Below are 25750 nucleotides of genomic sequence, written 5' to 3'. Positions count from 1 at the left end.
GAAATTGGAGGCCCCTCCTTCAGGAGAGTGAAGGTTTCATGGGAAGCTGTTTTGGTAGAGCCTTTTTCTCTGGGAGAAGCAGGAAGTTCCTGGTCACGGGGATCCTTGTCCAGGCAACCCAGAGCGAGCTCCCAGGACCAATTTTAGATGATCTTGTTCAGTGTAACACAATTTAAAGAACACCAAATTCAACCCTACAGTAGCAGGTTAATGAATGGTTTATGAATGATTTGTCTAACATATCCTTAGATTACATTTCGGTTTCAAAGAGGTTTTTAATAATAAAAGTTAAATTGGTCAAAATACTTAAGCGTGTTCTTTTAATCAAAAAGCATGCTTCTCTAATTCTTTTGAGTACCTTGTAACTTTTTAAATATTATTAAATCTAGAATAGATTGAGACTCTGACAATGTGGTTCAAGTAAAGTGACATCGATGTTTAGATGTGTACTATAAAAGTTAGACTTAAGAGGCCATCCTCTTTGAAAAAAAGAATGCCTATTTCTTTATAATGCAGAGATAGACTCAGTCTGTTGTGCTGGGCCTTGAAGACATTTGCTTTCTCCCTCTAAAAACAAAAAGTCCCAGTAGTGAGGATCATTATCTTCCTAACTATCCCCCTCCCCAAATCTATAGCTGGAAAACACTACTGTCTATACCATAGTTCTGGAGCATGTAGGATTGAAGGTTTCTTGTAAGACTCAAGATTGTGAATTCGTGCTAAAATATTTGTTAGATCATTATATTTAATTCTTAGCTCTAAATAATAGGAAACTAATGTACATAATATATATATAACCGTTAACATTTTTTATTCTCAAAAGATCAAATAATAAAGCCAACCTTTTAAAATGAAACTCTTCTCTAAAAATTAAATATTCTGTTTTCAAAGCATTTTTCTCACTTTAGTGAAGCCTCTAATTTATTTAGGTCTGACTAATTTGACTCAATTTAATTTAGATTTGAAATTATTTCCAAAACTTTTAATATCCTATTAATTAACTTTCAGGTTGTGAATATAGTGACATCTAACCAAGACTGTGTCAACAATATTGCTGAATCATTGGTTTTGTCCAACTTATTGGCTCTTCTGCATTCATTGCCATCAAGTATGTATATTCACAAATGGAATTTTGGAAACCACAGCACAGCCAGTTCATAGAGGGGAGCAGTTATAGATGAAACAAAACCTCTGATATAATGTTATCCATGTTTAGTTGTGGAATATTTTAAGTGGTACTCTTTTTATTAGATTCGTCTTCCTCATTATGTTTTACATAAATTACTAAAATTATTTTTCATGTTCCATATCAAAAGTTGAAAGTTGGAGGTGAGAGAGGTCCAAAAGCAAAGGAAAAGAACCGAGGATTCACTAATATTCTATGGTTTGTAAAAAAAAAAAAAAATTAGATGATAGGAAACAATGCTTAAGATGAAAATTTCCCTGTATTCAGCTTGTAGTTCAATTCTGCATTATTTGTCCTTTACTGATTTGATGCTGATAGAGACTATTGCCACCAAGATGAGGTCAGTTTAAAAAAAAAAATACCAACCTGATTTCTTGAGTACAGCCTGCACTAAGAGTATTGTTGCTCCTTAGGAATTGTCTTTCGAAGGTTTATTCTCCTGCATGTTAATTTAGCCCACTCCAGCTAACAAGCCTTTGTTATTGTTTTAGTCTCAGCCTAATACTTGGTAGCCTCTACCCTCTTTGCTGACTCTTTACCTCTTTGGTCACATGTCTGTCATTGCCATTTGAGTCTAGAAGAATAAAGTCCAATAGCCTAGGATACTCGATGACAAGGAATGGGAGGGGCACAGACTGTGTCCAGAAGGATGCCGTTATGTCTTAGATTGTAACTGTGTCTTGCAATTATTACTTCCTGCTCATTTCTCTAAGATAATAGCACCAGATAAAAATCTTAGATACCTTATCAGGGTGTCCTCAGGTGTTGGGAGGTGAGAAGATTTTGCTTATCCAGTGAACAAAGTTGTAGGAAGACAGCATAGCATATGGACTTTGGAGTCAAACAGACCTCTATGTAAAACTCAGCTATATCACTTATTGGATGTGAAACCATGGACTGGTTAAACTGAGCCTCAACTTCCTCATTTATAACAAGGCAATAATAATGTCTGTCTCACAGGTTATTGTGAAGATTTAAGTATCATACCCTGTTTAGCATACCTAATTGCCTGGCACAGAGTTGATGCCCAGTAAATGTAAGCTTACCGATGGTGCACTCCTTGAAATGTCTTTTCCTCTGCAGGTCGTCAGCTTGTTCTGGAAACTCTTTATGCTTTGACATCAAGTACAAAAATAATCAAAGAAGCAATGGCAAAAGGTAATGTATGGAGTACTTTCTCATCTAGTCATGCTCAATAATGATAAGGTTTATTTGAGCTGCTTCATATAATCTGTAAACTAGAAAAATTCTTTGGAAGGCTTCCAGTTTTAAAAAAATTAATTGCATTGAGTTGAAATAAGGTTGAAAATGAAGTCCATTGATTAGAAAAGTTATATTCTTTATGTATAGTGTAAACACTAATTCTTTTTTCTTTCATAGGAGCTTTGATTTATTTACTAGATATGTTCTGCAATTCAACACATCCACAAGTTCGAGCCCAAACAGCGGAACTTTTTGCTAAAATGACAGCAGACAAACTAATAGGTCCAAAGGTGAGCACAAAATAGTTTTTTAGAAAGAAATTAATTATTAAAGCTGTTACTTTGATTTGATTTCATGCAGTTTACCAAAGTCCGAGAAGGTAAGGATAAGGAAATGATGTGAAGTGAAAGTTGGAAGATTGACATACCTGAAATTATTCCTATCTGTTACTAGTTTGAAAAAAATTATCGTCAGGGAAGCCTGCACTAGAATTGAGAAGTTTTAAGAGAATATTTGGACAATGGTGATAAATTGTTCATCTCTCTTGAAGAAAGATCAAAAGTATATTAGGTTATGACCGAGGATAGGTTAGGTTAGATTTTTCACACTGTGAGGATTGGCCTGTGGAAGTAGCTAGTGAAGGAGATGGCAGTCTATGTCCTTATAACTCCACATCTGTACTGGTAAGGGTACACCACCCTTGGGAAGTAAGACCATACAGGCACTTGAGTATAATGGCACCTCTGCCTCCCTACTCTGCAGGGAGAGTTTTCATTCAGAATCTAGAGATGACCAAGTAATCTCTAGAACTATGGTCCAGATTGTAGAGCAGGAACCTGTGGAATCAATACTGCCAAATAAAATTCCATCCAGACACAGCTGTAATCAAAGTCCTCTTCTGTTTTTAACGCAGTTTCACAAGGAAGAGTGTTCACTGAGGCATGTCTCTGCCAACCCACCAAGCAGCAGAGACATGTTGGGGTACCATGACATAAAGGCTCCTGAGCCCCTACTTTGAGAGTCCAATTTTATATCAGTAAAATAAACTGGATTCAGCTTTTTATTTATTTATTATTTTGCTTGATCTCTTGATCAAGGTATTAAGAATCTATCACAAGACCTGAAGTTGTGCTTTGGGAATAAGATTAACAGTCTCTGGTCAGCAGGGTTGATGAGATGATGGAGATTACCTTTGGATGCCTATAGAAAGGGCCCATAAAAGTATGAATATTGATATTTAATATTGTTTTCTTAAAGCTAGAGTTGGGTAGCACATAATTATACTATCTAATACATGTTTTAAATAATGTTTTAGGTGTTTAAAATAAATATATACTAGAAATGACTGAGCTCTTCAGTAATTTTTTGACCTTTGAAGTACATGAGAGACAAATTTTATGAAGGTTAATATATTTACACCCAAATTTTCTGTATAGGACAAATACAAGTATTAACTCCTTAATTGAATGATTCTAGACTTGGGGTCAGTAAACTTTTTTTTGTTTTTGGTAAACTTGTTTTTGTTTTAACTTTATTGAGATATAATCGACATACCACACAGTTCACACATGTGATGTGTATACTTCAGTGATTTTATTATATTTTTAGATTGGACAGCCACAATCAGTTTTTTGTTTTGTTTTGTTTTTTTTAATTTTTTATAAAAGTTTATTTGAGCCACACTGATGGGGAGCAAATCTCAAATGGTCCCCACAGTCAGTTTAAGAATGTTTTCATCAACCCAGGAAAAAAATTCATTCCTTTTAGCAGTCACTCCCCACTCCTCCTCCCCCAGCACCTGGTAACCACTAACCTACTTTCCGTCTCCATCTGGCTATCCTGGGCATTTCATATAATGGGAATCATACAGTGTGTGGTCTTTTGTGACTGTTTTCTGTCACTTAACATAATATTTTTAAGATTAACCATTTTGTAGCAAGTATCTGTACTTCGTTCCTTTTTGTTGCCAAATAATATTCCATTATATAGATATACTACATTTTGTTTTTCCACTTATCAGTTGATAGACATGTGGATTTATTCAAATTTGGCTATTTTACATTATGTTTCTATGAACATTCATGTAGAAGTTTTTGTGTGGATATGTATTTTTATTTTTCTGAGAGTAGAATTTCTGAATCATATAGTGATACTGTTTTAAACCTTTCGAGGAATTGTCAGACTATTTTCCAAAGTGGCTGTACCATTTTACATTCCCACCAGCAGTGTGTGAGTGTTCTAATTTCTCCACTTTTTGTTATATATCTTTTTTGATTACAGCCATCCTAGGGTGTGAAAGTGGTATATCATCATTTTGATTTACATTTCCCTGGTGGCTAATGATGAGTATGTTTTATGTGCTATTGGCTATTTGTACATCTGTTTTAGAAAAATGTCTACAGTTTTTTGTCCACTTTTTAATTGGATTATTTGTCATTTTACTATTGAGTTGTAATTGTTGTTTATATAGTCTAGATAACCAGTCCCTTATCAGATACGTGATTTGCAAATATTTTCTCTCATTCTATGGATGTCTTTCCACTTTTTTGATGGTGTCTCTTGAAGCATACGAGTTTTAAATTTTGACAAAGTAACAATCTGTCTTTTTTTATTGTTGTTCTTGTAGCTTGTGCTTTTCATGTCATATCTAAGAAACATTGCCTAGTCGAAGGTTATAAAGATCTATACCTATGTTTTCTCCTAAGAATTTTAGCTCTTGTATTTATGTCTTAGATCCATTTGAATTATTTTTTTCACATGGTGTGAGGTAGGGGTGAGACTGGTAAACTTTTTCTATAAAGGGCCATATAGTAAATATTTTGTCTTCTGTGGGTCCTATGATCACTGTCAAAAGTATTCAGCTCTGGAAGGCAGCTATAGATAATAACTGTATGAATGGATGTGGCTGTGTTCTAATAAAACTTTATAAACAAAAGTAGGCAGCAGGCCAGATTTGGCCCCTAGTTTTCTAACCCCTATTCTAGTATAGCTGAGTAAACAGAACATAACTCTGAAGGCTTATGGTCAAAGGATTTGCATTATGTAAAAAAAATTTTTTCTTAATGTTTATTAAAGTAAGTGATCACTTACTATTTGAATTCTGTCATGACCAAGAAAAGAGACATACTTTCTATTTTATAGATGCTTTCTATCATGTAACTGACCTTGCTTCCTTTAGTTCATTGGCTGCTAGGAAGGTCACAGCTAAATTTGTAGTATATCACTAGTAATTATACAGAGCTTTGTGTGCTGACTTCACATTAGTCTCATTTATTCAAGTAAATTTTGGGGGCTCTGTTATATGCCAGGGGCTGAGAATACAAGCAATGAACAAGACATCTGGGCCAGGGAAGGTTTCTATAAGACAAGATTTAAGCACAGACTTGAATAACATGAAGGAGCAAGAATGCTGTGAAGACACAAAGGAAAAAAACCCTATCTTCCCAACCTTTATTTTCACTTTGTACTTATGCGTCACACTAATTTTTAGTTTGTGTGTATTTGAGTTTTGGATGTATTTTTTTAAGCTGCCTTTTAAATGCTTTTTGGAAAAAGGCACAGTATAATATAAAACATAGTCCAACAAAATAAATGCACTAAAAAATACTTGTAGGATACAAAGGTAGCATGAGAAAAATTTGTTTGCGAGGGTGAGGGGTCTGGGGGAGAGTTGAGAGGGACAGGCCAGCCTAGGGCACTCTGGAAAGACAATAGCATGTGCAAAGCATGACCTAGCAGAGTGTTCTGGGAAGTTTACACACCACTGAATTTCTTAAAGTTTCTTAAACTCGAGGCAGAGAAAATGGGAATGAAACTGAATAAGTAAGTAGGAGGTAGTCTTAGTGATCCTTATTAACGTTTTTATTGCATAAACCAAGGTTTATCTATTCTTCCACTCCAGAACTTTTGGGTAATAGTTATGGTGCATATCAGCCATAACACAGATTATAGCAATTTTTTATATTACTGAAATGTAAGGCAAATCAAATATTGAGATGTTTCCAATAGGTATTTTTTTGCTTTTTCAAACCCTTCATATAGGTTCGACTTACATTAATGAAATTTCTGCCAAGTGTTTTCATGGATGCCATGAGAGACAACCCTGAAGCTGCTGTACATATTTTTGAAGGAACTCATGAAAATCCTGAGTTAATTTGGAATGATAGTTCCAGAGATAAAGTGTCCATAACAGTTAGAGAAATGATGCTAGAGTAAGTAAAGACACCTGTAATAACTTGTGGCCTCCAGGTAAGATCACCTGGAAGGGCAAATGTTTCCTACTTTGTCTCACCTCTCTAAGACTTATTTAAAGGTTAATGAAAGTGTATTTTGTAACTGAACTTTGATGTGATCCCCTCTTTTTTCCCCCAAGGCACTTTAAAAATCAGCGTGACAACCCTGATGTAAACTGGAAGGTAAATATACTTTTATTCAGAGAAAAGACTTTAACATTTCAGTTTTTTTGTTGTTATTTTTTAAAATTCCTGCTGAGTCATTTTAATGTCAACATGTTAGATACTTTGTCATTGAGACGCTAAAGATCTTCCCGTGGAAAATAGGTTTTAAACATAAAAGTAGGAATACTCACTTTTAAAGTAACTAATCAAAGCAACTTTTCTGAATTTTATTAAGACAATAAAACTTGTAATAATTACAGTTTGATTATATTAATAACTAAGTACTAGTTAATTTCATAAACATGTCTTTGCATTTCTTGCTTAATTTACAGCTAGTGATGATTTAAGTGACTTGACTATTATGGTTCTGTCTCTTTTAAGTTGCCTGAAGATTTTACTGTGGTGTTTGGAGAAGCAGAGGGTGAACTTGCTGTTGGAGGAGTTTTCTTACGAATCTTTATTGCACAGCCAACTTGGGTTCTAAGAAAACCTAGAGAATTTCTTATTGCACTACTAGAAAAATTAACTGAGCTCCTGGAGAAGAACAATCCTCATGTGAGTTTCAGCAAAACAATTTGAAAACTATTTGAAAATAGTTTCCTAAATACACTGATAGTATTTCTGTTAAAACGCCATCCTCATTGACTACACATTTAGAATTGGCTACCTCTTCCAATATAGCACCCATATTTAAATTCAAATATGCCCATTCATCTTTTTTTTGACATGTTCAGAAGTCAAACTCGTTAGTAAAATGGTTATTTCTGAATCACAGTTGAGAAGATACTATTTCTAACAATTATAGAAGCTCAGAAAGAAGATTTCTGCCATTTCATTTCAATGATTTTAATTTTAAGGAGAAACCTAAATTTTCAGTGTCGAAATCTAGATAGAAGTATGTTCTGCTAGGGCCTGTTCTTCACTCAGCTCTACATATATGGCAGGGATGATCCTAGTTATAGAAATTGATGGGAGAGTAGTAACCACACCAAGAAAGCTGGAGTGAGAAAGTAGCCTTCATCTTGGTTTGGTGAGTTAGAAACCTGATAGTATATGAGGTTTTGTTATTTGAACTTTTAGATTGAAAATAATTGAGGTATATGATCGTTGAATTAAACAAGCTGTCTATAGAGAGGTTATTAAGAGCCCGAGCTGTCTTGTTAGATGGTCCTGAATCCCAGTACCAGCTCCACTACTGACTAGTTCTGTGACCTTGGCAATACCTCATGACTCTGCCTCAGTTGCCTCATTTTTGAATGATCACAGAACCTGCCCCTGAGTTTTGATATGGCACATGTCAAGTACTTAGAAATTATTTATTACTATTATTTAGCAAAACTTTGAAAAATATTAGTGTGGAAATATTTACTTATTTCTCTTTCCATAGTCACATTTTCTCTTCACTAAGATTTTCACTACATATAGTTTGTTTAAATAATGAGATCTTCAAAGTAGAAACCTGGAAAGGGAATAACATTACATTTCCCTTCTATATCACTTTTTTGGGGCACATCCCAATTTCCCTGTTCATTTAAGGTACATTATGTTATGAATATATATGTCTGCATATAATGGTGTAAGTTATAGTTCTTTGCAATCTATTATGCCCAATGGTAAGTGCTTTATGGTAGCCAGAAATGTTAAATAGTAGGATTTTTAAAAGACCTGGGGAAAACATTTCAGTAGTTCTGCATTCTCCTGAATCATTGATGTTCTCTGATTCTGATATTTCTGTAACATTATCTAAACATTTCTAGTAATATCTTTTGAGACATGGTCTCTTAAACCTAAACAGAAATGACATATGACCTTGCCCAGTGAAAGGCTGCTTAGATTAAGATACCACATTCTTAAAGTCCTTTGAATGCATGTCTTTTATCAAGATGGGGAAGTTTGCTCTTGCAGGATTTGTGAATCAGTTTCTATGTGTCACAACTTAAATTTGTGAATACCTAGTTTTGAACACCAAATAATTGCCTAGGATGTTTAAGACTTTGTTCATATTTATAGTTTGTTTGTTTTACACCTTCCAGGGAGAAACTCTGGAAACTTTGACGATGGCCACAGTATGTCTCTTCAGTGCACAGCCTCAGCTGGCTGATCAGGTGCCACCTTTGGGCCATCTTCCCAAAGTTATCCAGGCGATGAATCACAGGAATAATGCCATCCCTAAGAGTGCCATTCGGGTTATCCATGCCCTGTCCGAAAACGAGGTATCGATGAATCCATTTAATTGATTATAGCTCTGTATTTGTGCTCCCTCTTCTTGACTAATGCACATTGCAGTATAAATCCCTTTCCTACTGTGTGCCTTTCTGCATATGAACCACATGGTACTGTAACAATTTTAAACCAGTTTAAATGATATAATTAATAGAAGACTGAATTTGATTCAGTCATTATTAAATTTGAATCGAATTTAAGTTTTTATATATTTTATTATGGTATTTACTATGCTATATAAAATATTGCTACTCTACATGTAACTTTCTTTTTGGGATACCTAGCTGTGTGTTCGAGCTATGGCGTCTTTAGAGACCATTGGTCCACTGATGAATGGAATGAAAAAGCGACCAGATACTGTTGGTCTAGCCTGCGAGGCAATTAATCGAATGTTTCAGAAGGAGCAGAGTGAATTAGTAGCACAAGTAAGTGACTTTCTAGAGTCAGCACTATTTTAGGAAAGCAGATATACCAACAAATGGATTTCCACTTACTTAGCACAACTTGGTTTTCCTGACTTAGGTTTGGCAGAGAGGTAACTTGTGAGTTTGTGCATATGTTATTTTATATTTGGTAACACACATATAGGCATAGGTGTAGATATACAGAGAGAGAAAGGTGGGGTAGCTGCCAAAAATCTTAGCAATGTCAAAGTGCTTTTGTGATATTTAAGTTTTAATTTTGCTTACTAGGTAAACAAAATTGTGGGTACCAATATAGAATAGACAAACACTGAAAGAACAAGAAACATACAATAAATTTAAAACCCATTATGACAGTGATCTTTCTGAAATACAACTACTAAATATAATTGGGCCACTCTTTGTCTTAAAAATCCTTCAGTGGTTTCTCATTACCTGAACCAAGGTCCTGCATCTTTATTATCTATCCCTCTTATTCTCCTAGTCCCTTTTCCTCTCAAATCTCCTCTCTCTACCCAACCCCATCCCTCATTTAGGCAAGTTAAATGTACTGGATACATCTCAAGGAAATAATTGGATGCTCTGACTTTCAAAGCTACTATTGGTGTGGAGGGTTTGTTATATTGGAAAGAACATGAGCTAGTTCTACCACTTGAAGGCTTCCATTGTCTCAGGCATGATAACCATACGGCGCTCAGATTACTCATCCATAAAATAAAATTGTAACTACCTCACAGGTTATGAGACTCATATCTGTAAAAAGGTACACTCACTGAATGTTAACTACTTACCCTTCTCTTTGAGTTTCAGAGTAGGCACTGAAAATTGTGTGATACCAGAGTAGTATTTAACTTTTGTTAGGCTGATAGGAAATGTTATGGTGAATGCAAATGTTTTAAGAAAATGTGAAGAAAAAATAGAGATACTTCAAATGTTGGTGCCCGTTAGTATAGCGTCATTAGACTGTTGCCCAGTGTAGTGGCTAAAAGCTCAGATTTTCCACTTTGTAGATCTAGATCTAGACTCATTTACTATATTAAGTTACTGTCTAGCTCTGTAACTGTCAACGTTTCATCCTCCAAGCACTGATTTTTCCATCAGTAATAATAATTGTGCCTACATCATTAGGTGTTGGGAAGATCAAATAAAATAGTGTATAGCATTTAGAACAATTGATGGCATGGAATAAAATCTTATTAAATGAGAATGTCATTATCATTAGATACTAAAAGAATATCTGCATCTGACATTAAAAGAAAGCACTGTCCTCTTCCAGGCATGGTCTTGTGGGTGAAATTATTTCTTCAATGGATGGTTTATGCTTTTTTCAACATGTGTATATATATATAGTTAATATTGTCTTCTAGGCCCTGAAAGCAGATTTGGTCCCGTACCTCTTAAAATTACTTGAAGGCATTGGCCTTGAAAATTTGGACAGCCCAGCCGCCACTAAGGCCCAGATTGTTAAAGCTCTCAAGGCAATGACTCGAAGCCTGCAGCATGGAGAACAGGTGAGTCTGTACAGAGCTGACTTTGATCTGTGGATTACAACAAGATATTCTCAAAGCCAAGGGTCTTAGGCATGGGCAATCCATGCACCTCTGCTTAGCTTCCACTTACAGGTATGGTTCTGTTGGCTGTAACTGGAGCAGATCACAAGATCAAGGATGGACTAGCATAGCTGCCTCGTAACCAGTGAAAAAACACAAAGCATATACTCAGATAGTCACCGAGAAAGATTCTTTTTCTGAATAGTGATAGCGTGTTGTACATTTCAGGAAGAAAAATGCCAAAATTCTTCAGCATTGAAGCATATTGAGCATTCGGGGCTGGTTAAAATTAACTTTCAGTTCTAGGAGTTGTTGGATAGCAGTAACCACATTCATTAACCAGCCCACTCATACTGCCATTTTAAAAGATACAGAACGTCATTTTAGTTTCAACTCCTTTCTTTAGTGACACTTATAAAGTGCTGGTTTCCTTTTCTGTGTGACTTACATGTTAATGTGTTTCAGCTGCATGATATACTGATTTCAAGCCAGTTTAATAATTTAATTTTCCTCTTTGGTTTCATTAATTGTGTTGCTTCTGGGAAGTTCCACATTCAGGTTGCTAGATAGCCCTATCTACTAATACTTTCTTTTTTAATTGAGATGAAATTTACATAACAAAATTAGTCATTTTAAAGTAAACAAATAATTAGTGTGTGGTGCAATAACAGTGTTGTGTAGCCATCACCTTCATCTAGTTCTCAAAGGAAACTGTATACCCATTAAGCAGCTACTGCCCAGTTCCCTCCCCCAGCTTCCGGCAGCTGCCGCTCTGCTTGTTGTGAATTCCATTTCGGATATTCCATATAACCAGAATCATGCAATATGTGACTTTGTGTTTGGCTCCTGTCACTTAGCATGTTTTCAAGGTTCATTCATGTTGTAGCATGTATCAGTGCTTCATTCTTTTCTAAGGCTGAATAATATTCCATTGTATGTGTATGCCACAATTTATCCATTCATCTGTTAATGGATATTGGGTTGCTTTTACTTACTAATGTTTTTTTATAGGTTTAAATTGACTTAAAGCTTTCCTTTCGTGAATCTACTCACTGTGTTTTTGTGTTCCAAGAAACATTTTTTATGTTTCGTTATGTTTGTCTATTGCATCAGTGTCATCATTTAAAGTGATTTTAAAGAAGAAACAGCATGTGTAGTGCAGTCATTAACTATAGGTTTATGTAAAGTATTTTGGAGTTTTTTGCCTATAGGTGTTCTGAATGCCAAGTAAAGCCACTCACTCCTGTGCACCACATACAGACAGTTGTCTTCCCATTTGACTTGCCTCAGGATTCCTGTTGGTGAAATTAGCAAAGTAACCCAAGGGGAAGATAGAAGTATGATAGTTCGCAAAATAGGAACTCTTCTACTACCTTCACAACCAGTCACTTACACTGTCACGTCTTTCCAAGATTGAACAAGGAGTCTCTTGGACTCACATGACCCCAGGTAGATCCCTACATAAATGCTTACCACTAAATTTTCTGACACTGTCTCTCCTACTAGACTGTAAGCACCTGAGAGAAAGACAGTCTTTCTCATCTTTGTGTCCACCTAGTGTGCCACATTGGAGGTGCTCAACAAATATTTGATGTGACTATTGATATGTAAGATATTCTCTAAATTGGAATTTCCTAAACTTTAAAGTCTGTGTCACACAGAAATATGTCTTTCATCTTAGTCCAGTACATATTTACACACACATCTTATACTCATTTGTATGTATGTGTGTGTATGTGTATGTGTGTGTGTGTGTGTGTATGTCATAGAACAATATCCATTTTACATATGATACTCTAAAGCTTTCTATATTAACCTGTTTTATTTTCTCAGGCGTGTTGATCACAACCCTCTTAATTGATTACATAAACTTCTAACAGGTCACAACCCACAAGTTGAAAGATTGCTATAAGTTTTAACGTGAATTTGCAGGATCTTCTCACCATACCCCTCCTTTGGGAATACTTCACAAGCCCACCCCACACTCTTAGGCAGTTGTTACTATCACAAGAAGATCTTCCTGCCCGAATTACATACAAGTCAGTCAATTGTAGGTTCAAATGACAGAGTCCAAGTTTAGCGGGAAGACTAACTTAGGGACTCTTGTGTGTCTGGCTTGATAAAGTGTACCTGGTATAGGGTGTGTGATGAATGCTAGGTCTTACTCCATCTTTGGATCTTTCCTCAGCTGGCCTTCTTCCTTTTGTCTTGGAAGTTTGCTTTAGTTCCATCTTCCAGCATCTAGTCCTTAATTTATTTATGCTCAAGAGTTTGCTTTACTTCCCTAGGTGAATGAAATCCTGTCTCGTTCTTCAGTCTGGAGTGCCTTCAAAGATCAGAAACATGATTTGTTTATTTCTGACTCACAAACAGCAGGATACCTCACAGGTAAACCACATCTAATTGGTTACTCTAAGACATGTGGCAGAAGCCACTTGGACCTCTTTTTGTCCTGACTAGACTGAAAAAAGCATTTAGGTTTTCCTCGGCTTCTACCTACCTCATCCTGGAGGTGCCGTGGACGTGGAGTAGACCTGGTTTTAGCCCTGGACAGCATGTGAACTGCTGTTGTGTTGAATGTGTGCTGAATGAAACGTGGGCTCTGCTCAGTATTGATCCAGTTAATTAACAGTGTCATAGATTGTATTTGGAGCATGGCTGTGTTAAAATGTTTATCTTGAACATGTAAAAATTGTGGAGAACTACCTACTCAGAAATAATAGCATCAGAAACATGATAATATCATTCCATTTCCATCAGAATAATAGGTTGAAGTTCCAAATATGTATTCTCCTATGTGAAATATTTTTCTTCTAAGTTCCCAGTGATTAATCTGGAATTTTGCTAAATATTTAGCTAAATATTTAGGGATTGTCCTCTCAGGGGAGGAAATATGTGCTTAGGGATCAAAAAATAATACAATTTTGAAGCTCAGGGCATTTGTCTGTTTGACACACTAATTGCATAACAGTTTTAGAAAACTTGTTTTCATGTTGGCTTATTTGACTCAGCATTCTGTTGTTATTTGCTAAAAATGAAATAGTCTCTGGTAGAAAAGTTTTCTGTTGAAATGAAACTTAGGAATATGAGGTGGTTCTTGCTGTCTGCCTGACCTTTGAACAACACTGACTTGAACTGTACGGGGTGGAGCCACTTATATGTGAATTTTTTCAGTTGACCCACGCAGTTCTAACCCATGTTGTTCAAGGGTCAACTCTAAGGTTGAGAATCTGTATATGAGGAGGGCCAACTAGTTGTGTGCAGAATTTCAACTATGTGAGAGGTCATTGCCTTCCCCCTTACCCCCGCCGTTGTTTCAGGTGCCGACTGTATATTAAAAAATGTCAGCCTCGCATCCTCCTCTGACCAGAGGTGATGTAGGTAAATTGAGAGAAAAAAATTATTACCCAGTGTTTCTCATACCAGTGTAATTGTCTTATTAATCCTGAGTGCTAGTATAGAAGTTTATAAATCTAGAAGACAAAATCATAAATATTAAAAATGAGGACTTTGCTTGGTTTTCATTTTAAACTCAGTTGTGACACTATTGTCTTTTCCTTCACTATGATCACTGTAATATTAATTCACTAAAATTTATAATCAGAGTCCTAAAATTTAAAAACGTGGTACTTTGGCTGCTGGTCGGTCACATGTGTACATTAAGAGCAGAGTACCACAGACTTCCCCTCTAAGTTTTCTGTCCCATGTGATTACTATGGAGAGAAATACCTAGAATATGGTCTTAATCCCTTCCATATCTCAATTTCAAATTGGGGTAAAGCTGTAGCTTCTAAGTAGGATTATGTTCTTACAGGCACGTTAAAAACTTTGCCTCTTTAGACTATTTTTCCACAAGTTTATGTAATACCACATTTTCGTGGCATTACATTTATTACTTTGTATGCAAGGATGTTATGATTGGAAAATCTGCCTTATTTTTTCTAGTGTAGAGTAAACTTATTTAAAATCTGGTCCTGAAGAATAGTAAGACGTAGACTATAAGTTTCCCTACAGGAAGGCTTCTTCTAATTTTTTTTTGTTTTTCATTGTATTTAGCATTCATTGACTTGACTTGATGGAATAAAAGATTGCAGGTGGTCCTTGACTTACTAACGGGTTCTGGGCCAAAAGGTCTGTGGGTAGAATACAAAAGAGAGAGGGATTTATCTTCAGAGACCTAGACTTCCTTTACAAATCATTTTAGTCCTCACCTCCATCTGTATTCCTTAAAAACTATAGAAAAAGTACAGAGAATAAAGGTTCCTGTCTGTGCCTTTCTTTTTACTGGATCCCTGGGGTGGGTTTTGAGATGAGGTGTGAGAAGCAACTGTGATGAGTTGTAGGGGGTGGAAGAGGGTTGGAGAGAAATAAGGCTGGTGTTTACAAATTATTCCAAGTCTTTGGTCTGGCCCAAAGGGCAGCAAGTCTCATATAAAGCCAGTCAAGGGGAAGATGGTATAAATCTAAGCCTGGAAAGAGCCTGATGTTACTGGGGCCTCTGTGAAAGCCATGGCTGAAGCCAGTGGGCATGTCAGCATGGGACGATCTGGACCATCTCTGAGATGTGCCAGCCCAAATTTGTCCAGTTCTTGCACATCATCAATCTAGGATGTTCTTTTGTTGAGATGTTAGTTGTTTGAGAAGATTTCCCCGTCAGCTCTGGCCTATCCTGTTTGAAAGGACTAAATAACTGAAGAGTACTGCCAGTTGAATTGATGTGTAATTGCTTGGGTTGCCAGATGTTTTTTTGTTATATGTGTTTGAGCTTCTTTGATATATTATTGTGTGTCATGTGTTTGATAAAAGGGGCGAGTACTTCTAATAATGGTAAAATCACATTGTGTGGAACTCCATGGAATGTAAACAATATTGTGCAGAATTGGAATTTTAAATTTACCCCTCCCTACCTTCAATCTTGAGAAGATTCATATTGTACCCAGCCCCTCTGTAATCAGTTTGCAAATGAAATAAGGTACTGTGAGAGCACACATCACCAGGCCTTTCTTCTAACTCATACCTTTCGGTGAGTTTGACAGTTAAGTGGATTTTGTTTAAGAAATGGAGAATAATAACGAAAGTTAATTATTTCAAAACAAGATGAGAAGGACCAAACCTACACTTATGATTTTCTCACTGGCTGCTGAGCAAACGTCACTCAGTCATGTTCAGGATTTGGTGTAAAAATGAAAAATGTCCTAGATAGGATTACTCAGTGTTGATAAATTGAGATGAGACCGCCTCAGATGAGGCTGGCTCTCTAGCCTGGCATATTATTTAGTTTTATGATGAGTGCTCATCTAAGAGTGCCTCATTGTGATTTTACCTGTGATGCAGATAATCTGTGGTTGTTTGTCTGGGGTCCTGGGTTAGCCATCTGTTAGGTTCTAGAAGTGCTTGGTGCTGACAAGTTCAGATAACTTTGAACATGTAAAATAATTTCATCAATGAAAATTCTCAAATGATGTCACCTAGAAAATCAAAGAAAGAAGAAACAGGAAAAGGAAGAGAACAGGCTAAAGTGAAGATGCTTTCAGGAGCTAGAGTTCGAGATGAAAAACGTTATAGATATTTAATTAGAGGCATATGGAATAGCTAACCTGGTTTCCTAAGCATTACAGGGACAGAGGGTTCAGTTCTTGAGCCTCTCCTCAAACCAGTCCGTTAGTCCTTTGCAAAGTTGGGTTTTATTACCTTTTGCTTTTCTTTTTACTCCTATTTATAAGATCAGTCAATGTGAATGATGTTAGGAGAGGTTCCCTGAGGTCAGTGTCAGTTTATTATAGGACACTGGCTCCCAAGGCAGAGCTTCCCGTTTTTTTCACCACACCCGCTTCCCCTACCGCTGAGAATTTCTTGCTCATTTTCACCAAAGCCCATGTTCCTTTCACTACTCCATCATGGCAGCCAATTTCATTTTGTATTCTTTGTTAATTTTCCATCTTTTCTCATTCCTTCTAAGCCTGCCTTGCCCATTGCTGCCACATGCCTCATTTCTGGCGACCCCTATTCTTTCTTCCCACCTTTCTCTGGAGAACACAGCTATTCCCTCCCATCCTGATGACCAGACTGTACCTTTTGGCCTCTAGAAACCAGACATGCCCTCAAGGAGAGACCAGAGGTATGTGGGAGAGAACACCTCAGACTTCATTCACAGAAATATCAAGGAATTGACTTTTCTTTCCTAAAGAGCTAGGATATTCTAGATAATCCTTTGAGGCCCATTATTTCACAGTCTAGATTTTAGCCTAGAAGTTCTCAAACATTTTCATGTCATAGTGCCCTTAATAGCTTAGTCATTTTTTTTCGTGTACCTCTAGACAAAAAAAAAAATACCTACTAGTTAAGTTTTTTAAATAGTTATGTCCAAACAACTTGAAAGTTGTTTGTATGGTGTCCAGCAGATGTCTCTGTGTTTCTCAAATTAAAAATAACCACAGTGTGCCTGTGAGCTGCCTCCGCACATAGTTTGAGAATTGCAGCCTTAGTAGATTTTCTGTTTGTGGCATTCATGATTTGGTCTCATAGCCTACATGTTTGATGTGAACCAGGTTGAGCCCACAATCAGAAGTGCTCAGGAACTATACCGATCTGGAGTGTTTGGGAGTTCATTCCTAAGGGTTACATCTGATGAGATTTTCTGCTTGATAGTTTTCTAGTAATCTTGCTGCTGCCTAAGGTTCAAAGAGTGACAGGTTGTTGGGAGATGATGTAAGTGTGTGTTGTTATAGCTCTGAACCACCTTGTCAGAGGGGCTATGTTGACCCATGGTCTTTTTCCCTGAGCAGTCTATGGAAGGCCTGTGTCCTGATTGGTGGAAGGCAGGGGTTGATAGGTGCAGGCTTTAAAAAGGGAAAATCTTTTTCTAAGTTATATGAGTTCAATGTTTCAGAGTGCCTGGGTGCACTCTGTTGTGGCGTGTTACAGCTCATGCAGGCTGAGTTGTCTATCTCCTGCCATATAACTACACGCTAGATGCACAGTGCTCAGCAATATAAGCCATTTCATATCCTCGATACAAATGCTTTGTAAGGTGAAAAACAAGATGATCTGAATTGTGCCCCATTTGTCCTACATTAGTTCCTGCTCTGCTGATTGCACTTCCTCACAACTTCCCTTGCTGCTTATATTTCTTTTTTCCCCTCAGGTGTCTCTCCTTCCCTTCTAACTGGCAGCAGCCCCCTTCACCTCAGGAGCGGGCTTTAGATCCGCTCTGCCAGGCAGCTTGCTAACTTCTGTGTAGCTCTCTGAAGCAGGTAGAGAACCATTTTGCTAAATGCATGCTGCTTCCACTGCCTTTTTAGTCCTAACCCTTCAATGTTCCTTAGCTGTTTGCCTTGTTTCCTACGACTTCAGTTAAAAGTATTGATCACTATACAGTATTATGATGTAGTGTCTCCTGCAAGTACTCTGTATAGTTTGTGCAGTGATTCTGAGATGTAATTAAATGTCTCTGTAATATTTAAGATAAACTAGAGTGGCTAAAGCCATTATATGCTCATAGGACACATCTTGACAAATGCTGGCATATAAGCATTTTCATGCAATAGAGACTTTCAGAATCGAAAAAAGACATATAAAACTAAAATATAGAGACCTGTCCTGTAACATTCTTGTTTTGACCTATGACATGTCCAGAGCCTTACTTTTTTTCTGAGACCTTGGTGTAGCAACTCTTGTTCATTTGGTATTACTTGTTAAAATAGCATATTTTTTTTTGCACCAAATGAAAATAGGTTAATTTGATGGATAGAAGTGTTTTCGTTGGGAATTTCAGCAGGTATGACTTTTGGATGGGCTGACCGAGTATAGAGTGTCTTTCTTCTGTTCCCATTTTTTTTTTTTTTTAATTTGACATAACTATCCTTTCATGCCCAGGATTTTTTGAAAGATTGAACTTCTAGATGTGAGAAGGGAAATTTTTTCCATATATCCACAGTAGTGTTACTGTCCAGCATAAATATTGAAATCATTTTTAACTTTGTCATATGGTAAAGGCAAACCATGAAAATGGTGCTCTGTAGGTGTTTGTTAAGATTTGCTTGTACAATTTAGATAATTTAATAGATTGTCAGTTTCTTATGACGGGGTACTTAATAAGGTTCTGACATTTTTATAAAGGTCAGTGTTTTCACATGACTCTGCTTTCTAGAAGGTGCATGTTTTCCTTTCTCTCTTGCAGGACCTGGAGTTGCTGGCTACCTTACCACAGGGACATCCTCGTCTGTCATGTCTAATCTGCCGCCTCCTGTAGACCATGAGGCAGGCGACGTTGGCTATCAGACTTGAAACATTTGTGAGAGACAATAAATGCTGAAAGGCCAGTCAGTGCCCAGTCCACATTCCTCCAGCTGATACGTTGAAGCAAACTCTTACTGCCTTTCTCCTGATTTCATGACAGTGTTATTCCTTTTTCTATAAATATATTTTTGTTTAGGAAAAAAGTCACCGACTCTAATTATATCACGTTACAAGAAAGCACTCTGTGGATCAACCTAAGTGGGTACACAAGAATTTTTTTTCTTGATGTATGTAAGCACATTTTGTTCCTTTATATCTGTTTACAAGACTGTGAATCAAAAAGATAAAACTTCCTTCCTAGTTTTTATAATGTTTTTTCGAATTAGCGTGACTGTGAGGTTGAACTACAGTCTACAGAAACTGGGCTAAGTCATTTGTCCCTGGAAAAGGGTATTTCCCTCTACCGCATCGAGCCCCTGGCTGTCTTCTTCCCACCATCCAACACCATTAGGTTTTGTCTTTTCCTGCATTTGTTCACTGGTATCCTTCTCCTCAATCATTAACCTTCTGAGAGCTCACAGTACAAATCAGTATGTGTAACTGGCTTTACCAAATTGAATGGGAAAGGAGCTTGTGCAAAAAAATTTAAAAATGGATGTCAAGATGTTATGTTAAGAGATTAGTGTAATTGTGAAATGTTCTATACATTATCAAATATATAAAGCTTTCTATATTGAATGTACATTATACAGATCATTCATACGTGTACATAAAATTTTAAAAATAAAGGGAATTGACTGCTTTGTTAATGAGATACATTTGTTTTAGTTTAATTTTTTTCTCTTTGAAGACTCATATCTTATTTCTAAGACAGATTTATTAGTGGTAGTAAACATAGGTTTTACCTCATGTTCACAGCTCTTCATACAGTCAGCCACACTGACTTATCTAGTTGTTCCTAACTCCCTTCGTGAATATTTTGGCCACTTCTAAATTTCCAGAAACAGATAGCATCTCATTTATTTTCCATACCACATTCAGGAATGGGTCAGGCTGTTAATAATGTATGTGACATTTATTCCAGTATTTTTAAGGGGAGAGAGATTTAAAAAGAGGATATTTCAAATGACAAAAATCTCAGCACATAGGTCTTCTAGTGTGATCACAAACTACAAGAAAACATATAAGAACCATATTAAAACTTAAAGAATGAAGAAATACTCAAACATCCCAAGTTGCTTTTGAAAGCAAGAACCAAGTTGATGTGTAGGAAGAGCTAGAATGGAGACTTATTCCTATCATAAATTGCTAATTCAGAATTTTCCATCAGATTTATCAAGATGATGGAGTAATATACCCATGTAAGTATTTTAATACATAACTAAGATTTTAGTTTTTAGACAATACTTTGTCATAAAAATATGTTCACTGGAAGAGATTATAACAGCTAACTTGGGAGTTGGCGTTTGAGAAAGCATAAATTAATGTCGCAGTATATTTTCTTTAAATACTAAGAGAACATAAGTATTGTGAATATTTGTCATATTTAAAGGCCCATTTAAATTAATCTACAATCATTAATGTATGAATACCAATAGCTAATCTTTATTGGACATTTACTGTGTGCCAAGCATCATATAAAGTGTCATACATGCATAACCTCATTTAATCCTCAGAGCAAACCTATGGACTTGCTAATAATATAATTCTAGCTTCCAGATAAACGACACTAGGCTCACAGAGGCACAGCAACTTACTAAAAGTCATATAATTAGTAACAGTAAGAAATCAAAACTACTTTTACTTGACACCAAACTCTGTGTTCTGAGCCACTATCCTAAGATAACAGTGATCTCAAGCAGGAATATGTAATTGGGAAAACTGAGTTTTTTGTTTTTAAATATTTTTTACTGTAAGCAAAAACAGATAGAGAAAATGTCATTGAATGAGTTAGTTTAATGAGTGAGTGTATGGTGAATCACTCTTAAAACTACTACCTAGGTCAAGAACTTTGCCACCCTCTCCAGAAGCCTCTCCGTGTACCCCCATCAAAATCACATCCTCTCCCTCCAAAAGGGACCACTTGTCTGGCACTTCTTTGTGTTCCTTCAGAATTTATCACCCTAATGTACATCCCTAGACACTAGAGTTTGGTCTTGCTTTTCTTCTTTTTTAAATATGTCTTTGAGCCCTTTAATCTTTTAGCTTCTCCTCCATTCCTTTTTTTCCCCTTACAACTTGTCTTTTGAAGATCCCAAAGCCATTCGACTTGGTGGTGGTCCCATAATCTGAAAGTTGCTGATCACAGTGCAGCTTGTTTTTCTGTCCTCTCGGTCCAGAGGCTTGGTCAGACTCAGATTCCAACCTTTTGGCAAGACTAGAGGGATGCTAGGTTCTTCTGTTTTCTTTTGGGAGATACATCACATCTGTTGTCCTGTGATATTAATAACAGTAGAGGCTCAGTGTGTCTAGCTCCATTCATACATTGGAAGTCACAAAATGCTGCTGTTCTTATGCCCTTTCCCTTATTAACTGGAATACTTCTAAATGTGTCACAGGGTAACAAATAGATAAATGATTCCCTTTGTTTCCTAGTGGCATTTTTCATATGGGAAAGACAATATAAAGGCTTAATTCATTCTCTTACGAGTTTACAAGATTGTGAATTTGCTTTTTGTCATCCTCTGAAGGTGACCAGTTTGCTTTATTGTTTTATTAGCACCATTACTGTAGTTTTTTTAGTATCATAAATTTAAACATATTTGATGTGTTTCAGTCGTTAGCAGTTACAGTTGATCCTTGAACAATATGAATTTGAACTGTGTAGGTCCACCAATATATGATTTTTTAAAAAAATAAATGGGAGAATTTTTTGAATATTGACAATTTGAAAAAATTTGGAGACAAACCACGTGGCCTATAAATATTGAAAAAATTAAGAAAGGTATGTCATGAATACATAAAATATATGAAGCTATTTATTATTTACTACCATAAAATAGACACAAATCTATTATAAAAAGCTAAAATTTATCAAAACTTACATAAACATACATGGTGCCACTTGCAGTCTAGAGAAATGTAAACATGTAAAGATGCAGTATTAAATCATAACTCCATAAAGTTAACTGTAGTACATACTGTACTACTATAATTTCTTAGCCACCTATTACTGCGGTGAATTCATGTGGCAAGTATCCACTTAAAATGCCATGTGACGCTGATCTTCTCCGCGTGGGCAGTTGTGTCTCCAGTAAATTCTACAGCACAGTAAAAAGTGATCTCTTGCGATTCTTTCGTATTTTTCATCACATTCAGTGCAATACCCTAAATTTTGAGTAACACCGTGGCACACATACGAAGTGCCATTTGTGATGCTGGAATTCTCCTAAAGAAGCAGAATAAGGTCATGACATTACAAGAAAAGTTGAATTGCTTGATACGTGCTCAAGCAATAGATTGAGGTGTGCAGCTTTGGTTGCCTCATTTCAAAGTAAATGAATCCAGTGTAAGGACCATTATAAAAAAAAAAGAAATTTGTAAAGCTGTCCACTGCAACTATTCCAGCAGGCACAAAATCTATCTGTAAAATACCTTTTTATCTTGTATTGAAAATGCAGCTTTTATGTAAGTGCAGTTTTGCTATCAGAAAGGATTACCTATAGACCCTAATATGATTAGAGAAAAATTCAAGTCATTATATGACAACTTAAAAAGAAGGTGAAAGATCTAAAGCTGGAGAATTTAATGTCAGCAAAGGATGGTTTGATAATTTTAGAAAGCGTTTATGCTTAAAAAATGTCAACCGCAGAAGCAGCTCTGTCAACCAAGAGGCAGCAGACAAGGTCCCAGCTACTATTAGGAAAATCACTGAGGATTCTTGATATTGGACAATGCCGCTGGCCGCCCAGAACCCCATGAATTAAACACCGAAGATGCTGGAGTGGTCTGTGCACCACCAAACACACTGTTTCTAATTCAGCCCCTGGACAGGGAGTTATAAGGACATTTAAGGCTCATTAAACAGGGTACTCTATGAAAAGGTCTGTCATGTTGTGGAAGAGAAGCCCAATAGGGAGGATATCATGAAAGTCTAGAAGGATCACACCATTGAAGATGCCATCATTGTTACAGAAAAAGCCATCTGTAACACCACCATTGAAAGCCATCAAGCCCAAAACAATAAATTCTTGCTGGAGGAAACTGTCCAGATATTGTGCATGACTTCATGGGATTTACAACAGAGCCAGTCAAGGAAATCATGAAAGAGACTGGATATGGCAAAAAGCGAGGTGGGGGAAAGGTTTCAAGATGTGGATCTTAGAGAAATTCAAGAGCTAATACATACCACAGTAGAGGAATTAACAGAAGACAACTTGATGGCGATGAGTGCTTCTGAACCAGTGCCTGGCAATGAGGAAGAAGACATTGAAGAAGCAGTGCCAGAAGAAAAATTGACATTTGACAGTCCGGCAGAAGGGTTCCGATTATTCAAGACTGCTTTTGACTTCTTTTACCAAATGAACCCTTCTATGATACAGGCACTGAAAACTAAAGCAAACGGTGGAAGAAGGATTGATACAGTATAGAAACATTTTTAGAGACATGAAAATGCAAAAATGTTAGAAATGATCATGTATTTCCGTAATGTTATACCAAGACTCTGTCTCTACCACTTTCTCTTCCACCTCCGCCACCCATGAGACAGCAAGACCAACCTCCCCTCCTCCTCCTCCTCAACCTACTGAACATGAAGACTATGAGGATGAAGACCTTGATGATAATCCACTTCCACTTAATGAATAGTAAATAATCATAATGCCATACAGTTAATAAAGTTACTGTTTAAACTTTATGTATGTGAGCGTCTTCATGTGAATATCTAATAACTATGGCAAGAAATGTATGAGACGTTTTCGTGTCATCCTTATCATTGCCTAAGTAATGTGTGCAAGACCTGTATGGAAGTGGACAGCCTATCCTTACACAGGCATAAGGTGAGCGATACTTCATATAAAATTAATAATGTGTTTTCTTATTGTTTTATAACTTTGCTTTCAAAGAATTATATATTACCATATAGTATGCCTCTCTCTAATGGGAGAAACTGCATATCAGCCTATCATCACAGGTGTTTTTTAAAAAAAAAATGTAACAATGTTCCCAATACTGTTATGGATATGACTGTAATACTGTGTCATAAAAATTTTATGCTTCATTCATGTATAGGCTATGCTACCATAAAGCAATGATTCATTTTGTAAATAGACTGTAAACTTATGGTATTGATACAGCACCATACTGTAACTGTATTTTTTAATTATAATTTTCCTAACATTTTCTTTTCTCTAGCTTTATTGCACAAATACAGTATAACGTGTTAACTATGTTATCGGTAAGGCTTCTGTTCAACAGTAGGCTATTAGTAAAGTTTTTGGAGAGTCAAACAGTGTACTCAGATATTTTACTGTGTGAGGAGTTAGTTCCCCTAACCCCTGTGTTGTTCAAGGGTCAACAGTATCTTTATTGAAGTTAAAAATGTTCTATATTTGGCCAATGGAAGCTTCTTCAATCTAGTTCCTGAATCTTATTTGTTTCTTTAAAAAAAAAAAAATTGTTTAACGTTGGTAAAATATACATAACATAAAATTTACCATCTAAACCATTTTAAGTGTACAGTTTGGTGATTAAGTACATTCATAATGTTGTGCGACCGTTACCAACATCCATCTCCAGAACTGTTTTCATCTTGTAAAAACTGAAACTCTATACCCATTAAACAATAACCCCCTTATCTTCCTTTCCTCAGCTCCTGGCAGCCACCGTTCTACTTTCTGGCTCTATGATTTTGACCACTCCTAGTATCTCATATAAGTAGAAACATGCAGTATTTATTATCATCATGTGACTGGCTTATTTTCACTTAGCATGTTTTCAAGTTTCATTCATATAGCATATATCAGAATTTCCTGCCTTTTTAAGGCTAAATAATATTCTATTGTATAAATATACCACATTTTCTTTATCCATTTATCCATCAGTAGACCTTTAGGTGGTTTCCATGTTTTAACTACTATGAATAATGCTGCTATGAACAACGTGATTTAAAAATGGGCCAAGGACTTGAATAGACATTTCTCCAAAGAAGGTAAACAGATTATCAATAAGCACATGAAAAGATGCTCAACCACTAATTATTAGGGAAATGCAAATCAAAACTACATTGAGATTCCACCTGACACCCATTAGGATGGCTACTATCAAAAACAAAACAAAACAAAACAAAATTAATGTTGATGAGGTTGTGGAGAAATTAGAACCTTTGTGAACTATTGGTGGCAATATAAAATGGTATAGCTGCTGTGGAAAACAGGACGGTGGTTCTTCATGAAAATGAAAAATAGAATTAGCATATGATACACTTCTGGATATATACCTAAAAGGATCGAAAGCAGGGTCTCAAAGAGATATTTGAAAGATGAGTTACTTTGTAGGGGGTGGAGGCAGGGAGACTTTATCTGAGATTTACGT

The 25750-nt window shown here is 36.3% G+C and overlaps 1 protein-coding gene across 4 annotated transcripts in view; it reads left to right on the top strand.

The window, feature by feature from the left end:
- DNAJC13 (DnaJ heat shock protein family (Hsp40) member C13) overlaps nt 1-20033 on the top strand; it is a 108231-nt gene extending 88198 nt beyond the window's left edge. For 3 of the 4 annotated variants that reach the window (XM_011370305.2, XM_023529591.1, XM_011371085.2), the window contains 11 exons: nt 1009-1108; nt 2270-2344; nt 2567-2679; nt 6431-6600; nt 6762-6804; nt 7168-7341; nt 8820-8999; nt 9294-9434; nt 10799-10942; nt 13270-13369; nt 19161-20024. In XM_011370305.2, coding sequence (XP_011368607.1) covers nt 1009-1108; nt 2270-2344; nt 2567-2679; nt 6431-6600; nt 6762-6804; nt 7168-7341; nt 8820-8999; nt 9294-9434; nt 10799-10942; nt 13270-13369; nt 19161-19267 — 1347 coding nt within the window. In that variant the 3' untranslated portion in view covers nt 19268-20024. Of the gene's footprint in view, nt 1-1008; nt 1109-2269; nt 2345-2566; nt 2680-6430; nt 6601-6761; nt 6805-7167; nt 7342-8819; nt 9000-9293; nt 9435-10798; nt 10943-13269; nt 13370-19160 lie in introns of all 4 variants that reach the window. The other variant, XM_023529553.1, reaches the window with a different exon arrangement.
- The last annotated feature ends 5717 nt before the right edge of the window (nt 20034-25750 follow it).

The sequence above is a fragment of the Pteropus vampyrus genome, unplaced genomic scaffold (assembly GCF_000151845.1).
Source record: "Pteropus vampyrus isolate Shadow unplaced genomic scaffold, Pvam_2.0 Scaffold1, whole genome shotgun sequence".
NCBI classification, from domain to species: Eukaryota; Metazoa; Chordata; class Mammalia; order Chiroptera; family Pteropodidae; genus Pteropus; species Pteropus vampyrus.
The sequence above is the reverse complement of the archived record's forward strand: the minus strand, read 5'-3'. Positions and strand labels throughout refer to the sequence as shown.